Raw genomic sequence first — 18,186 nt, 5'->3', positions numbered from 1 at the left:
AAAAAAAAAAAAGGTCAAGGAGCAGGCCAGCCAAAAATAAGCCCAACTGTGCCAAGTAAAACAGAAGTCCGAGTGGAGCCTGCCACGGAACCTTGAAGGAGTAGCACAGTCAAGGCTCTGGAGTGTCCTGCCAAGCAGCACGGTGGGCATGGCCTCTGAGCAGCAGAGTTGGCCAGTGATCTCCCCAGGCTTGGACTAGTAAGTGGAATGTCACGCATTCACCAGGCTGCTGAGTTACAGGTGTGACCACTTGCAGGCAGCTCAGGAGCAGCAGCTTTGCACTGATGCATTGGGAGGCTCTTTTGAGACTGTATATCATCAACAGATATGAGAACATGCCGCATAAATGAAATCAGCTGTGGCGCCCGTTCTACTCAGTGTATCCCAGTGTCCTGGAGGTGTGATGGTGAAAATGATTGTGACAGTGGAGAAGATGAAGAAAACTGTGGTAAGAAGATCAGTGTTGAGTGGCTAATCCCCCAGACCCTTTTTCTCAGAGAAGGGTGGGCAGGGGGAAGGAAGCTCACTGGAGCGTCAAGATGCAGCTCCACTGACTCGCTTTTCAGTGACTTCACTCTCTGCTCAGCTACTTGGCCTTCCTAACTGCCCTAAAACTCTGACACAAGTCCCCCTGGTTACTGACCACTGCTTGCTTTGATGTGGGCTCCTAGGCAGATAGAAATGAGAAGGTAAGTCATTCAGGGCGCTGCCAGTTAGAAGTAGCGCAGAGAGGCCATGATGATGTGGGCATCTGTGAGTGTTAGGACAGGGATTCACGGGCCTTCCTTGCTTGGGCTCAATAAAACCATCAGGAAACTAGGGCCAGCAAGCTCATTCCTAGGTCTCAGGGTGGCATCTGCTTCTTGGAAATGAATTACTCGAGAAGCATACGAGCACATCTTACCCCCAAACTAGATTCTTTCCCCCCCCCCCCCCAAACTAGATTCTCTTCTTAAGCTTTCTAAAGGTTAACCTGGCACAGAACCATGCTAACCACCTTGCCAGCAGGTACCCAAAGAAAACCTCACCCAACTGATGGTGCTTTTGTCTCTTCTCATAGTTCCTGCCTGTCAAAGTGAGCTCTGTTTCCTACGCTTTCATGTTTCTGTTCCTGGAAAATGTGTAATAAAGTGCTACATGTTCCAGGAGAGGCCCTGGGAAAATATCTGGGTTGAACAAACATTGCTGTGAGCACTCTTTCAAGCTACCGCCCTTTTATAGAGTCCCTAGAGCTACAGCTCCCAAGGCTGACAGGCCCGGGGCCTCCTGACGCAGCAGAGTACTTGTGAGCTGAGCGTGCTTACAGTCCAAACACCAGTCTTGCGTGGAGAAGTCAACTTCTGAGGTCAATAACACTGCACCTAGTCCAATGAGTTTCGGTGTTCAGTCTTAGAATTGAGCGTTATGTATTGGTAAGCCCTGGGGCTGCCAAGTGTTTCCCTTTTAAATCTTGCTTCCCAAGAGAGTGGTGGTCTCTACCCTAATTACCACCAAATTGTGACCTTGATTCATTCGGCAGGAATTTGAGTCAGAGTATAAACTGGCTAGTCTGCCTCGCTGAGCAGCAGCAGCAACATTCCAGAGGACTAGACTTGAGATTCTAGCCCTAGCAGTGACTTTCTAACACTTGAAAATGTTTAGGACCCATTATCCCTGATCCTCATTTGAAGGACCGACAGAGAAGGAACCAGTAGGGTAGCATAACATGATGGCTTCTTCTCAGTCACAGTGTCATAATGCTTTGTTATGAGACTCTGATTGCCTGTATACCTGATACGTGGTAGTCTCAGCAGATGATCTGAACTGATTAGATGTCCATTTAGAGATAGCTCAGTCTTTGCCGTTCAAAACGAAATCCCCCAGTCAGGTTTAAGTTACTCACTGCTGTCCCTTTAGGAATCTGGTGTGGTTCTCATCTCCAATTAACTTCTAGTCTTCAGCTCTTTTCTTGGTCCTTTATTTCTCTTACTCAAGTGTCCCTGCACCTTGCACACTGAGACTGCTTACTAGTCCTCCAGGAACTTGGATATTGGTGGAATGACTTGGCTTTTAAGCGAAGCTGGAAAGCTAGGGCCGGCGGTTGGAGATCCTGCATGTCATGCTGTGAGACGAGAGCCTGGAAGGCATGCCAGTCCAGCAGGCTCTCAGTGTGGCCTGCTCTCTCCCCGCAGGCAACATCACATGCAGCCCGGACGAGTTCACCTGCTCCAGCGGCCGTTGCATCTCCAGGAACTTCGTCTGCAATGGCCAGGACGACTGCAGTGACGGCAGCGACGAGCTGGACTGTGCGCCCCCCACGTGCGGCGAGCATGAGTTCCAGTGCAGCACCTCTTCCTGCATCCCCCTGAGCTGGGTGTGCGACGATGACGCCGACTGCTCCGACCAGTCGGACGAGTCCCTGGAGCAGTGTGGCCGACAGCCCGTGATGCACACCAAGTGCCCAGCCAGCGAGACCCAGTGCGGCTCAGGCGAGTGCATCCACAAGAAGTGGCGCTGCGATGGGGACCCCGACTGCAAAGACGGCAGCGACGAGGTCAACTGTCGTAAGTAGCCGCCTTATCAGTCCCACCTGCTCTGTGCCCCCCTCTCAGGGTCTGCCTGGATGGCTTGGCTGACCCTTCCCGCCCCACCGTCTCTGCAGCTTCGAGAACCTGCCGGCCTGACCAGTTTGAGTGTGAGGACGGGAGCTGCATCCATGGCAGCAGGCAGTGCAATGGTATCAGGGACTGTGTGGACGGCTCGGATGAAGTCAACTGCAAGAACGGTGAGGGGCTCCTCCTGGGGGTCAGTCAGAGGACTGCTCTGAGCAGCCCCACCAAATGGAATCTTGCTTTTGTGTTTCTCGTTGTAGTCAATCAGTGCTTGGGCCCTGGAAAGTTCAAGTGCAGAAGTGGGGAGTGCATAGATATCGGTAAAGTATGTAACCAGGAGCAGGACTGCAGGGACTGGAGTGACGAACCCCTGAAAGAATGTCGTAAGTGGAGGGGTTGCCTGAGCACAGTTGGGAAGGTTCATGACATCACCCCTAGCTAATGCTGTGTGGACCCTGCACAGGGCCTGCTTACACCACTTTTAAGGAACCTAGTCCAGTTGTTGGGCTTCAGGGTGGCATTTTTTATGCCTTAAAAGCAAAAGCAGTGACAGACTTGTTCGTAGTTTTAAATTCCTTAAAGATAACTCATCAGCAATGGAGATACTTAGCTAAGTACTACGTAGCCAGCTGGTAACCTGCCAAGGAGATTGGGTTTCCTATTCCCCAAACCCTCTGAGATGCAGATCTTGAAGACAAATTTTGGACCTTAGGAAAATCATGGGTTTGACCAGACTAACTAGATAAGCAATTGCAAAAATCCGGGAGTGTAAATGTTAATCAGAGCACATATCAATTTGGAGTAAAGTGTGGGGTAACTCTGGTCCCTTTTTATTTCAGACGTAAATGAATGCTTGGTCAATAATGGTGGCTGTTCGCACATCTGCAAAGACCTAGTTATAGGCTATGAATGTGACTGCGCAGCTGGGTTTGAACTGATAGATAAGAAAATTTGTGGAGGTGAGTCCAGGAGGGAGCCTCAGCCCTGGTGCAGGGCGGGTGGGAGGAGGCTGTTGGGGGTAGGGGTAGTAGAGGAGGAGATGGGAAAGGACCGCATCTCACTGTAGGTCATGTAGGAACAGAAGACTAACGTTCATTTCCCTCCTAGATATTGACGAATGCCAAAATCCAGGAATCTGCAGCCAAATTTGTATCAACTTAAAAGGCGGTTACAAGTGTGAATGTAGTCGGGGCTATCAGATGGATCTTGCCACCGGCGTGTGCAAGGCAGTAGGTAAATGGACTTGGACTGGTGTTGCTACCTTTATGAGTAACCGCTTGCACCAAGGGTACAGCCAGTGATTCCCAAGAGTCAACTAAATATGGAATTAAAATAGTATAGCCCTTCCTTGACTTATGATAGAGTCATACTCCAATAAACCCATTGTAAGTAGAAAATATCCTAAGTCAAAAATGAATTTAATATACCTAACCAAATATATAATACACACACACACACACACACCTAACCTACCAAATATTGTGGCTTAGCCACACCTGCCTTAAATGTGTTCAGAACTCTGAAGTCAGCTTATGGGGGGCAACATCTTCTAACACAAAGCCCCTAAAGTACTGAATGTCTCATGTAATGTATCCAGTACTATACTGAAAGTCAAAAGCAGAATTCTTGCAGGGGTGCAGGTAGGTGTCAGTGCATCAGATGTTCACACCCTCGTGATCCTGGGGCTGGTGGGGAGCTGCGGCTCATTGCCACTGCCCAGCATCATGAGAGAACATCATAAGAGAGGACGGTCGCACATATCACTGGCCTGGGCAAAGATCCCAACTCTAAACTCGAAGTGTGGTTTCTACTGAATGCAAACCACTTCTGTACCATTGTAAAGTTGAAAAATCCTAACCAGAACCATCCTAAGCCGGGGACTGTCTGTACTCTGAGCAATGCTACTTATTCACAGTGCGGTATCCTAGGTTAAACAAAAGATCCTTTCCCCGGACACCTGCTTTGGTCAGCTTCTTTTGCATGTGATACCATGAATACCTACCAGGTTTGCTTACTTTCTGCTTCCCAAAGCTGAGTGCAATACCTGTGAGTAACATGCCAGCCACCCTCCTGTTGAATGCCATGACCCCAGGACTGCCTCCTTGAACAGCGCAAAGTGCTTGCAGTTTCCTGGGGGCACGGACTGCTACCAGCACACTCGTCAGGTGTTTCAGTGGTGCCTTTACTTTATAGGTGCTCCTCCTTTGGGAGAAGGTGACTCAGAAGGACCTTGCCTTCTCACAGCGAAACTTAGTAAACCTGACTCTTGTCTTGCAGGTAAAGAGCCAAGTCTGATCTTCACAAATCGAAGAGACATCCGGAAGATTGGCTTGGAGAGGAAAGAATATATCCAACTAGTTGAACAGCTAAGAAACACTGTAGCTCTTGATGCAGACATTGCAGCTCAGAAACTGTTCTGGGCTGATTTGAGCCAAAAGGCCATCTTCAGGTAACTTGAGTTCTCTGCTTAAGTGTTTCAGCCTAAGTCTTTGACATGTGGTCTTTGGGAAGGTTTGGGGGAATTTCTAGCTCCACTCTAGCATCTAATTAGCTGGACTCTATGTCTGGACACTGATTGATTCTTCAACTATTAAGTTGCCATCAGTTCCTTGTTAGAAACTAACCACGATGTATGAAGTAAAAGGTGGCTGTAGCTATAGGGTTATAAACAAAGGACGTCTTCACTTCTCCTCTTGTCACCCCTTACTCTCTAATTAATGGATACCTTTTCATAGTTGCTACCAATAGAAATGGTAGTGGCAGCTACTGCACCAAACAGCTTTGCTTAGAAATGTGTCAATTCTTGAATATCGAGGATGTACCAGCAGCTACATAACAGTGTTATTTAGCATCGGTAAGAAGCACAGTTAAATAATTGGAGTGGTGAGCGATGGTGTTACCAGAATTTCTTCTGAACAAAGTTGTGGATCATTTTGTAAGCAGGAAGTCCATTCTACAGGCTCTGATGGTATCAAACTCCTAAATTTCTTGTGACCTATTCTGTTTCAGTGCCTCAATTGATGACAAGGTTGGTAGACATGTTAAAATGATCGACAATGTCTATAATCCTGCAGCCATTGCTGTTGATTGGGTGTACAAGACCATCTACTGGACTGATGTGGCTTCTAAGACTATTTCAGTAGCTACCCTAGATGGGACCAGAAGGAAGTTCCTGTTTAACTCTGACTTGCGGGAGCCTGCCTCCATAGCTGTGGATCCACTCTCTGGGTTTGTAGTCTGTTTTTCTAGCCCTTTGGATGCTATTTGTATGCCAGGAGCTTTCCTCCTGGCCAGAATAATATTGAAACCCCAGGACACACAGCTCCCCCACAACAAAGCAACATCCTGTTTAAGATGTCATTGGTGCCACAGTGAAGCAAGTGTGCTGCCTTATCGGCCCTCTCTGGCAGTATGACCGCCGGGTGACATGAAGGAAACATGTTTGATGCACACCAAAAGCTGTATCTTAACCCTGATGGCCACCCAGCTTCTATGCTGGGTGATTTTCTATTTTAGTCTGAATGCTTTGTCAGGTTAGCTCCAGGTGATCGAACCTAAGTATTAGCACTTGTTGTGAGGATTTTGGTAACCATGTTACTTCAAGGCTTTTGTTTAAATGTCCAAGTTGCCTGAAAGTCTACATGAAATAAATGGCTCTCTCCAGCAACATTTGACGTGTTTCCCTAAATTGGTGCTAAGTAATATAGAAAAGCAGCTTAGCAAGTTACTAAAGCTGTGGTAATGACCCCTGGCCCCCGTAAATCCTCGCTAGAATGGTCAGCCAGCCCCTCTGATAGAACCTAACACCTATTCACCTTTCAGTTCTCTGAAAGAATTGGCCTTTTGTAAAGAAGTCTATAACCTGTGACTTGGGCTTGAAATATAATTATCACACTTAGATAGATTAATATAGCTCATAATGAGCTTGTAGATTCTTAGTGTTAACTTCTGTTTACTCAGGACATAATTTGGACCTGTTCCTGTTACTGTTGGTCTCTAGACGTTTCTAGTCATTCTTTAAATGTGTGTCTCAAACTACACATTTATCCCTTCTAAAGTACTGATTTTTTTTTTTCATTTAATTCTTCCCAGGTTTGTGTACTGGTCAGACTGGGGAGAACCAGCTAAAATAGAAAAAGCAGGAATGAATGGATTTGATAGGCGGCCGCTTGTGACAGTGGACATCCAATGGCCTAATGGAATTACACTTGGTATGTCTGTCCTTCCTTCCTTGGCCACCAACTCAATGGTCTCTGCTGCTTTCGCTTCCCTCCATAGTTTATTCTGGACCACAGCAGACAGCTCCCATGGTTCCTTTAGTAGCAGGAATTTTGTATGAGAGTAACTGACCAATTCAAGTCGAGTACTGGCCTTAACGAATTACATGCTCCATCATTACTAGCTTTTTGGTCCATATGGACCTAATATGTGACATGAATTCAGTGCATCTTGGGCCTTGGCAACTCTCATCCGTCAGGGGAGAGCTACATGCTAGCTTCCTTTAACACTTCTATAATGTGAGTACCATTTCTTAAGTCAGCTCCTTTGAGAATCTTAGCTGCTCCTTGAATCCCCCAGAATGAGTGTGGGTACAGATTCTGCATGCTGCCTCTCAAGGTTTCTGGGACCCCATTAGGAACCCATGCTGGAGAAGGAACCATGAGATTAGAATATTGGATTCTCTGGGTATTTTCAATGGAAGCCAGGGTGGTGATGGCCTATCATGCACTGACAATTCTTTCCCTCTCTAGACCTTATAAAGAGTCGTCTCTACTGGCTTGACTCCAAGTTGCACATGTTATCCAGCGTGGACTTAAATGGCCAAGACCGTAGGATTGTCCTTAAATCTCTGGAGTTCCTAGCTCATCCTCTGGCGCTAACCATATTTGAGGTGAGATGTGTGTGTCATGTCTAAGTGTGTACCTCTGAGTTATTCAGCACTCCTGGGGAGAAAGGACAGAACAGGGATGGGGAAAGGAAGGATGGGTGGAGAAGCATGACCTGAGAAACTGCTCTCACTGCCATCATGGGATGCATTAGATACTCATTTTCTCTAGCACTTTAAGAAGCCCCAACTTGCTTTCCACCAGTTTGACATCTAACCTCCCAGAGCAGTGTTCAGTAAAGTTGCTTCATTAAATTACCAGAAAATAAGATGAATACAGTATCTATGGTCATCATTAGGTGTACCTGCTAATTTGGAGGTTCTGTTTTAGGATCGTGTCTACTGGATAGATGGGGAAAATGAAGCAGTCTATGGTGCCAATAAATTTACTGGATCAGAGCTGGCCACGCTAGTCAACAACCTTAATGATGCCCAAGACATCATTGTCTATCACGAACTCGTCCAGCCGTCAGGTAACATGGACAAGCACAGCCCTAACGTCTGTGAGGACGGCAGCATGATGTAATACCTGCTTGGCTGCCAGTAGCTCTTGAGCAACGCAACTTGCTCTAAAATGGAACTTTCCCCTCAATACCCTACCTTGAACACTTCAAATGTGTTTTCTTTTGTTTTATTTTCTATATGTTCTTTGTTATTTTCTTATGTTCTTTTCACTTCTGACTTCCTAATGAAACAGAACTTTAGCTCCTCCCTTCCCTTCGTACCCTCAGCATTCAGTCTTTCATTAGGCTTTTCCATACCTCTTGGTCTTCATTCCCTTGTACTAAGACTATTGCACTACCCTCCAAATTAGCTCTGATACCACAAACTTTTCCTACCTCTATGTCATGACACATCCTATATGTAGATCCTCAAACACATCTGGTCATACCAAGTCCTGCTCAAAATACTTGACTGATACTATCTGAATGAAATCTTCAAACTCCCTCGAGCTGGGCTCCTTCCCCTGAGAATCTAAGGGGTCCTCAGTCTAGGTAGTGGGTCACTCCTGCCCTGACCTGCTCCCTCACCACTCATCTGTTCCAGGCATAATCCTTATGCCACTTTCAAGAAGTTTCTTTGGATCTGTGGTATCCTTAGAGCATGCTGCCTGTTGTACTGGTTGAACTTCAAGATTGGACAGAGTTAGACAAGTATCTCTCTGGGGACAAGGACTCATATCTTCAGCATCTAGAACAAGGCTTTATATATAGTAAATACCAGAATGCCTCTCTTAAAGGACTTTTGTCTCTGGATAGGTAAAAACTGGTGTGAAGAGGACATGCAGAATGGAGGCTGTGAATATCTGTGCCTGCCAGCACCACAAATCAACGATCACTCTCCAAAATACACGTGTTCCTGTCCCAATGGGTACACTCTAGAGGCAAACGGCCGGGAGTGCCACAGTAAGGCTTTGTACTTTTCAACCACAAGCAGGACATAATGACAGGCAACAGAATGAGACACTTAGCCATAAAACTAGCCTGGATGTTAGGAATTCTGTCTTAATTGATTCTTGGAATAGATTTGAGAACATACCTGCTACTGATGCATGCCGGGTTGTTCATGTCATTACATCACAAACTGACTTCTCACTCGTTTCAGCATTAGGTGAGTCTACAGGTGACCCAAGTGTGAATGGGACTATCCCGATGTTCTAGTTAGTCCCCTAACAGCACTGAGCCAGCCAACTCACAGATAATTAAAACAAAGTCTTAGTATTTTCCTCCAGAGGGAGAGGCCATGGTTACAGGAAACCTTATGGCCCCAGAGGGCGACACCGTCTTAAACTCACACTTAAACCCAACTTGATTTTCGTCCTCTTTCTTAGCTTTTGGTTGAGTGGCAAATTAAACTCTTAGGTTGTGAGCAAGGAGCTCCTATGGTGAGGTTTTTATTAGCTAAATATGGAGTCCCTGCAGAGACTAGCTCAGTTTACTGAGAAAGTAACTGTAAGACAGTCTGACAATAAGACTAGTACTGTCCTCGAGAACATTTCTTGTAACTTCCAAGACGGTGTGGCTATGCATCTTTTCAAATTATCAGATTCCAAATGCTGACTGTGCTGTCCAGAGTCTTGTGGGTCTCTGGTTTTTTGTGAAGACTTCCTTTCCACTTTGACCATGCAACTTAGTTCAGCAGTGACTAGTTTTATTTCCCGTGGGGTTCATATAAACCCTCACATGGGTTTTAGCTGTCTGGAGGAAACAGCACATGGGTTTTAGCTGTCTGGAGGAAACAGCTAACCGCTCTGGAACCTTGGCATTAACCAGGTTCTTGGTCTTTATAATTCAGGTACTGCAACTACTCTGACTTACAGTGAAACAAAAGATATCCACACAACAGAAATTCCTCCAACTAGTGGACTAGTTCCCAGAGGTACTGGGCCTATACTGCAAACTGCAAATCTCAACTAACAGCCACACTCTTTGTATTTATTGCTTAAATAATTAATGCAGCCCTGTAACTACTAGGTCTGCTCCTAGCTGGTAACCTACATTTCAGCTCCAAAGCCTGAAAGCCTGCAAATCTTAGACTGACCCGACTTATTAAGATTTCTACTAGACAACTATTAGTGAAATAGCTATTCTAGCGTGTGACCGTCAAATCCTTCTAGACCAGTGCCTGGAATGCAATGCAGTAGATACTGAACGGCAGTAGTGGGTGCCAGGGCATGAAGTGCTCCACCAGATTGTTCAGTTTCTCAGTCTGAGCTCACATCCATCTAAATGGATTCCTTTCCTTCTCCTGTAGGGATCAATGTGACCACAGCAGTATCAGAGGCCACTGTTCCCCCAAAAGGCACTTCTGCTGCCTGGGCCATCCTTCCTCTCTGTAAGTACACTCCCCACATTTCTGGATAAGCTCATTAGACACCAACTAGATGGGTATTTCTAATCCATCTAGAGACATCCCCCCCATGGCACAGTACTCATGACACTGATTCTTTTCACTCCCTCCCCAGCCTGGCACACTGAGTTGTGTCCATACCTTTCTTTTTGATGGTATCCTTGGCACAGTGAGTGACCGTGATGGAATGCTTAAGTATTACATGAAAGATGCTGATTGCTCCCTACCTCAGAGTTTTTAGTCTTTCTTGTCCCCTTTCATGCTACATTTCTGTAGGTAAAGAGCACTGATCTATTCTCCTTTTAAAGGTGTATAATGCTTCATAGAGAGGAGACAAATGCCTAAATGCTTTCTTGAGGAGTTGTAGGACTCATAGAGGGTAAATTAAAAATAGTTAAGAATTCACAGACTCAGGCAGCCCTGGTGGCTAAGTGGTTTGGCGCCGGCCTTCAGCCCAGGGTGGGATCCTGAAGACCCGGGATCAAGTCCCATGTCAGGCTCCCTGCATGGAGCCTGCTTCTCCCTCTGCCTGTGTCTCTACCTCTCTCTCTCTCTCTGTCTCTCATGCATAAATAAATAAAATCTTAAAAAAAAAAAAAGAATTCGCAGACTCAGGGGGAAGAGCCTCTGGAGCAATTATTAGGCATGGGGATTTCTAAGGGTCTGTGTGCTAATGGTCACTTAATCGTGGAATACTGGATTCCACGCTTAGCTACCACACCTGAGGGACTACTTGAAAAGATTTCCAGAAATTCCTGAAATTTTAACTCAGTTGGCCTGGACAAGGGCCCAGGACTCTATGCTTGCCCAAATGTATGTGTTGAGCTTAGCACCAGTCTGCAGAATAACACTTAACCACAGGTCTAAACTTGTTTCAAGTTCCGAGCCCATTTATATTCTAACATCCAATTATGCTAGCTTCCTACGACATGACATGTTTATTAATGCCAAGTATGATGGATTCCTGAACATGACCTTCTTTGGTATGTTTTGAGACTAGACCCTGCTTAGTCACCCTCTGACTTTTTTCAGTGCTCTTAGCAATGGCAGCGGTAGGTGGCTACTTGATGTGGCGGAATTGGCAGCACAAGAACATGAAAAGCATGAACTTTGACAATCCTGTGTACTTGAAGACTACTGAAGAGGACCTGTCCATAGACATTGGTAGACACAGTGCTTCTGTTGGACACACATACCCCGCAGTAAGTCAGCTTTGTGTCTTGATACACCATGGTTTGCGGTAGGACTTTCTAGAAACGAGACCACTAACTCAAGCTCTGGCTGCTTGGGCTAGGAAGAGCCATTAGGATCACAGAGCCACCAAATACATCTACTACACCTGGAGATCAGACAGTCTAACCATTAGAGCATATGCCAGTCAGTTGATAAGCATCTGTCCCCTACAGAATGTCAGGTAAGTCAACCTAAGGCCATCACTATACTATTGGAGATATTTTTAGTTATAGAAGCTATATGTAAATATTAGCATGAACCAAGTGGCTCCTATTTGAACTGCCAAGTCAGCTGTCTACTGGATGCTTACAAGTTTGCATATGCTATGCAAGGGAGTTGACTTAAAGTCAGCATATTGAGCAAGATTCCTTTTGCCATAATTACCAAATGCTTACTGTAGCTAGCTTCCTTTCAGCAAGAGAGTTAGTCCCTTGGTCTTCAGTTGAAACCCAAATGGAGTATTTGGCCTTCACTTAGGGAACAGTCTGGACAAAACAAGTGCTCAGTGCTCCCTCCCAAGCTGTCTGGTGAAACAAAGAATGATGGTCAGTTCATGGCACGTGTGTCTTTTTCCCATTTTTCTCCAGGATTTAACATCGTTCAATGGAATGGCAGCATCAGCTCCGCTATTTTCTCTCTCCACCAAGTAGATACACAGAATTCAAGTTAAAAATGCATCAGTGACACAATAAATACTGTTTTAGATCTAACTTCCCTTCCACATCCCTTTAGTCTCTGAATGGCCAATTCAAAAGCAAGGTCCATTTTAGAGACTGGAATTACTACCAATGAGTGATCACCAAGCTCATTCTGTACTTTTTCTCTTCCACAGATATCAGTTGTAAGCACAGATGATGACCTAGCTTGACTTCAGAGACAAGCCTTGACCTTTGAGGTCTAAACCAATAACCCTCCACTTCGAAATGGTAACCGAGCCAGCGCCTGAAGTCTTTCTTCCTTCAGTCTGGAAGAACATCAAGATATCTTTACTTGGATCAAGCTTGTATACTTGATCGTTTTTATATTACTTTTGTAAATATTCCTATCCACATTCTACTTCAGCTTTGGATGTGGTTACCAAGTATCTAATCCTTGAGTTTCTAGACAGTATTGCCACATCTGGCCAAATATGCACTTTCCCTAGAAAGCCATATTCCAGCAATGAAACTTGTGCTATAGTGTATACCACCTGTACATACATTGTATAGGCCATCTGTAAATATCCCAGAGAACAATCACTATTCTTAAGCACTTTGAAAATATTTCTATGTAAATTATTGTAAACTTTTTCAATGGTTGGGACAATGGCAATAGGATAAAACGGGTTACTAAGATGAAATTGCCAAAAAAATTTGTAAACTAATTTTGTACGTATGAATGAAATCTTTGACCTCAGTGGAGGTTTGCAAAGACTGAGTATTCAAACTACTGTACATTTTTTTTTCAAGTGCTAAAACAATTAAACCAAGCAGCTTAACCATGGTTTGTGCCTATTCCTCTAGGATAAACTTCTATCAACGGCCTGAGTAGTATCAAGCATTCTAACTAAATATGAGCTAGATGATATAGATGTTGATGTTGTGTAACTAAGCCTATAACTTGGCTTCTTACAACCAAGTACTAAAAGAACAAAGTTCCACGGAATGAATATTTGTTCCCAAAATATTTATTTTATAAAAGAAGCTAGCTTAGCCTGAACCTAGAATTCCTCTTGCTTAGAGGCGGGTTCCTTTTCTGATTAATTTATTTCCTGATGTAGAAACTGATGCTAAGATTTGTAGCAATTCTGCTTCTAATACTTAAGTCTCTGTTTTCTGTGTTCTATCATTATATGTAGCTCCAGGACAAGTGCCTTCTTGTCCTAGAGCGAAGTGTGTTCGTCTTTTATAAGCCTATATTGCCTACCATGAAGAGAGCTGGAGAGGTAACAGGTAGTGCCCTTCTTGAACACTCTAATGTACTAGTTTCTCACCAGGATTAGCATCTCCATCCCCTGGGAACCTGTTAAAAATGCAAGTCCTTAGGCCCCTTCCCAGACCTGCTGAATGAGAAACTCTGGGAGGTAGAGTCCAAGAATATGTTTTCACAAGCCCATCAGGTTATTCTGATGTCAACTACAGTTTGAAAACCACTGTTCCAATGGGACCTCATCGAGAATCTGTAACATCTCATTTTTCAGTTTGGCTGGCGTAGGATGGATTCCTTCTATGGACAATGTCTGAAATTCTTAGTATGAAGAGCAGATGAGGAATTTGGGAAGAAGAAAAAGTAGCACAGGGATTTAGTAAGTTTTCCATCAGATTGGCCATTACTGCCTTTCTCTAAAATCTCAGGAGGTGAGCAAACAAGAGAAGACATGAGGCTTGGAGCCCTGGGAAGATGCTCTAATTCCAAAGAGAGGTGGGGCATCTGCTGCAGAAGATCTGCTTCCTCCTGGGACTCCATGACCAAGGCAGGAGCAAGAGGATGAAGAGATGTTTTGAGTTGCTAAATGATCGGTGGAGGATTCCTATTCTACTTGCACATGGAATATAAGTAAGGCAGCTGACACCTTGCTTGTGGCTTAGGCAGAGACCACCAATCTTAGATGAAGTTGCTTCTGCTGTATTGTTCCATAGATACCCTATTGTGATTTTGGTCAAATGGTTTTAAAATGAAAGAATAGGTGTGTGTGTGTGTGTGTGTGTGTGTGTGGTATGCAAGTCTGGCATATAGAAGGAAGAGGCTGTAGCTGTGAAGGTAGGACTCTGTTGTCTACCTGTTGCTTCCTCTTCAAATAGTCATTACAAGAAACAGGATGTGGCCTACTGACAGGGTATCTGAAGTGCCCATGTGATAAGTGGGTTAGTGTTCATCATATCTCAACTCTGAAGGCCATTTGGTTGACCGGTACTTTGACCCAGCTATGATACAAAACCTACCTATTTCTTTTTTTAATTGGAGCAATACAGAATTCCCTCCTAGGAAGTTTGAAGATAGCAGTGTGTTCCCCCATTACAAGGACTGTATAGGATTAATTAGCATCAAGGCCTAAATCCATAGTTTTTAGGAATACAATCAAGCATTATTCTCTATCTTCTCTCTGATCCCAGTACCTACTGTGTTCTTTTAAGTTCTAGGTCCCACTCTCCAACCTTCAAAGAGTCTAATGTATTTCCTTCTTTTACCTTGCCCTACCTCCAGTAAGTAGCCAAGGACAGAAACTCTAACTTAAGAGTTAAAAAAAAAATGAAGTAACTAGATATTTCTACTGAAATAAGAATAGTTAATATGGCTAGTCAATTCAGCATATAATATTAGTTCAAGAGGAACTAGAGCCTTGGGCTTTAGTATCCAAATAAGAGCTGTAAGAATCCTACATGAAACATACTGGTGTAAGTTTGCTATGTCTGTAGAGTTTACTAGGGAAGGTGAGAATTAGTTAAGAGGTGAAATAGGGAGCTTATCTAACACTAAGAAGGAGATTTGGAGCTCAGTGTGTCATACAAAGTCACTGAACATGGGTCCTCCAGAGACTTTAGGAATTGTTACAAAGATTGATAAGAGATGAGTAAACAGATTTATGGCCCTTGGTAAAGAAATCCAGCCAAGTCCCTGAGTCCAAATTCTTCAGTGGCCTTTACAAGCTGTTTGGCAAAAAAATTCCAGTTGTTCAACAGCTCCCTGAAGACATTCTCATAACTATATTAGGGCCATGGTATCATCTTCAAGCCTGCAGTGTTCTATTCTTGATGAACACAAGGCAAAAAGAGAGTGGGGGTGGGGGGCTTCAACTTCCGCACTTCTGTTCCTGGCATCTTTGGAAGTCAGAGAGCTCTAATCAAAAAGAGAGAGAGAGAGAGAGGGAGAGAGAGACAGGCTTTAGATAGCAAAACTACAGGGCATTTAAAGAACTAATTCTTTAGTTTAATATTTAGAAATGGGAGACCTAACTGAACTAGAATCCTTGATTTTAGCAGCAGGGTGACTTGCAAGAAGCATATGCACTTTTGCTGTGGTAACTTAGGGCCAAGAATTTAGAATACAACCTGCTAATCTTGATCACTGAGTTTGAGAGCTCCTCAGTTTCATAATCAAGTATCTAGCCTGACTCTTTGGAAAAATTGGCAATTATATGTTCATGTTTCCATCATACTATGGACCTAAACTGTGAGGTTTGGGAATACATAGAAAAAGGTTTCAAATATACCTTGTTTCCAAATATAGTGGACTTTTTTGTGCATATACCATCCTTGCCTGCTTTCACAGAGCAAAGGCTGAATCAGGATTAGCAGCGAGGTCCTATGTGTGTGAATTTTGGGGATCCACAGATAAGTTATTAAGGAACAGATGACAGAAGTGTCTCAATTCTCTATTTTGTCTCCCAAATCTATTGATCATTTCCAAGCCTGGCTCATTCAAGAAACAGGAATGAAGTGGGACCACTCTCTGACAATCCCCCTGTAAACCTTCCACCCAGAGTCACAGAAGCTGCTGTGGGCTCTGCAGGGGGCCCTGGACACATCATCAATAGTTTTCTTTTTCATTGTGTGTAAGGGGAAAATTACGTGGTCAGCAAGGAGGTTCACAAGCATGGATCCTGGTGTCAGTCTTGACATGGTAGCTTGGGCAAGCTACTAATCTCCTCAGTAAATGGACAAGATGGAGACTGTTGCCATGCCATGGTGAAGGTTAAGTGAGAAGGCATAGACGGACTCAGCACCACCATGTCTGGCATTTAGTGAGTGCAAGGCAAGTGTTACTGCTGGAGGTTACTCTCGATCTATGCCTTTATTTGTATTCATTGTGGCACGATCTAGAACCTCCTATGTGACTTTACCAGGGAGGGTTACAGTAACTTGACTCATTGAGCACAACAAGCATTAGACCTTGTCCCAAGTGTGTTCCACTACACCTGTCTGATGAGATCTAGGTGTGAATTTCAGGTAGTGATATAAGCTTTATACAGTTAAAAAAAAGCTTCAAGGGTTCCATGATTTAAACCCTAGACATTTAGCCTGTGGGTCTCTGTTCCAATCTTTTGACTTTACTGCCTAGAACATGGAAATAAATATTTGGTAGCCTACACAGTCTTTGGATGGTGCTAAAGCATTTTGAGTTTCCCTTAACATCTTAATAGCTTAATAATGTGTTAAATAAGTGCTGGCATGTATTTTTTTTTTTTTGATCTTCACAACAACCCAAGTTGGTAAGTGTCTTCATTTTATGATGTGAAAATTGAGACCACAGATAATATAGGGATTCCAAACCCTATGTGCTTCCTGCCATGCCCTCTCAGAAAAGGAGGCAGAGATGTGTAAAGGTTAAGCCAGATGTCACACTACATGTTTGCTGAGTCCCCTTTACTACTGATAGTAGGGATCCCTCAGTAGTTTCCCGGTGTGCCAGATGCCCTAAATGGCTGGCATCCAATATAGTGGTGTACCAGTAGTATAACACTAGCAAAACATTATTATGTGTGCCATGCTTCAAGATGCCAGAAGTTGCAGAATTATTCTCCTTGTGAAGTAGAAGTAGATTACTGGATTGCAAAGTAAAAGAAAAAGATCCCCTGAAGGAATTTATGGACAGGCAACATCCCTCCTGTGTACAAAGCTGTATCAAAACCAATCATACATTGTAAGGTTCTCACAAGACATACCCAGTAAAACAGGAATAACTATGACTTAGGTCAAGTGACTGATGGATCTTAGATATTCTGGAATCTACCCCTGAGACCTAGGTATTTCTCTATTTATACACACGCACAGGGAGAAAAGAATTCTTTGCATAAAGTGACTGGCTTTGAAAAAAACTACCTTGCCCTTTTTAAAATGTCACTCGATACCAAAATGTGATTTAAGAGCATGTAATGCCTTGGGATTCTAGAGCATATGGCTACATTATCATGCTCAGGATCTTCAGAATTCTATAGACACATGTTGGAATGCATCAAGTCCTGCTGACCTGTAGACAAGCATTTTTCTTTTATTAACGAACTGTACATGTAACTTAAATAAAAGTTTATTTTTGAGATGACGGTCCTAAGACTTTCCTTGTTCTACACAACTTTTTAAAAAGCTTTTCCTCAAATCTTTCACCTTTATGCAACTGAATCACTGAAGATGGTTCAGTCATCCCTTTCTGGAAAACAGATTGAGCTGCCGAGATCTGGACTCATCAAGCTGAAAGGATGGGAGATGTCCCCTCTCTTGTTATACTTAGAAATACCATTAGTGTCTCTCTAGAGGTAGCCAAAACCTTGCCCTTTCACACTCCTCCTTCCCACTCCTCTGGTAGGAGAAATGACAATCAAAGCTACTATTACCAGGGAGTTAGGCCAGAGCCTCCTCCCTGCTCCCTGTGGGTGACAGAGAACACATGCTTCCTGCCCAAAAGGGGTTAGCCCCAGGGTGACAGGACAAGACAGGCCTTAACAGACAAGTAAAATCATTTTGGTACTTCCCCTCATCAGTTCTTAAGTGGTTTGTGTTGAAATTCATGTATGATAAGCCTACATGTTTGTGAGCCTTAGAGATAATTCCATCTGAAACTTGTCCAAGCAGTAGCCCCCACTTGTTGGAATCATGCTGCATGCTAAACCTTGAGATTGGCTCAGGGAATCCAAAAATGTCGTGGGAGGAAAAT

At 44.0% G+C, this 18,186-nt stretch overlaps 1 protein-coding gene across 10 annotated transcripts in view; it reads left to right on the top strand.

The window, feature by feature from the left end:
* Positions 1 to 17,574, top strand: part of VLDLR (very low density lipoprotein receptor) — a 35,867-nt gene extending 18,293 nt beyond the window's left edge. For 2 of the 10 annotated variants that reach the window (XM_072745303.1, XM_072745312.1), the window contains exons 5-20: positions 326 to 448; positions 2,172 to 2,543; positions 2,642 to 2,764; positions 2,852 to 2,974; positions 3,431 to 3,550; positions 3,699 to 3,824; positions 4,869 to 5,040; positions 5,601 to 5,819; positions 6,684 to 6,802; positions 7,343 to 7,482; positions 7,808 to 7,949; positions 8,736 to 8,882; positions 9,772 to 9,855; positions 10,231 to 10,311; positions 11,359 to 11,528; positions 12,392 to 17,574. In XM_072745303.1, coding sequence (XP_072601404.1) covers positions 326 to 448; positions 2,172 to 2,543; positions 2,642 to 2,764; positions 2,852 to 2,974; positions 3,431 to 3,550; positions 3,699 to 3,824; positions 4,869 to 5,040; positions 5,601 to 5,819; positions 6,684 to 6,802; positions 7,343 to 7,482; positions 7,808 to 7,949; positions 8,736 to 8,882; positions 9,772 to 9,855; positions 10,231 to 10,311; positions 11,359 to 11,528; positions 12,392 to 12,427 — 2,297 coding nt within the window. In that variant the 3' untranslated portion in view covers positions 12,428 to 17,574. The remainder of the gene's footprint in view (positions 1 to 325; positions 449 to 2,171; positions 2,544 to 2,641; positions 2,765 to 2,851; positions 2,975 to 3,430; positions 3,551 to 3,698; positions 3,825 to 4,868; positions 5,041 to 5,600; positions 5,820 to 6,683; positions 6,803 to 7,342; positions 7,483 to 7,807; positions 7,950 to 8,735; positions 8,883 to 9,771; positions 9,856 to 10,230; positions 10,312 to 11,358; positions 11,529 to 12,391) is intronic. The other 8 variants (XM_072745304.1, XM_072745311.1, XM_072745308.1 and 5 more) reach the window with 6 other exon arrangements.
* Positions 17,575 to 18,186: the final 612 nt, after the last annotated feature.

The sequence above is a fragment of the Vulpes vulpes genome, unplaced genomic scaffold (assembly GCF_048418805.1).
Source record: "Vulpes vulpes isolate BD-2025 unplaced genomic scaffold, VulVul3 u000000648, whole genome shotgun sequence".
Lineage (NCBI taxonomy): Eukaryota > Metazoa > Chordata > Mammalia > Carnivora > Canidae > Vulpes > Vulpes vulpes.
The sequence above is the reverse complement of the archived record's forward strand: the minus strand, read 5'-3'. Positions and strand labels throughout refer to the sequence as shown.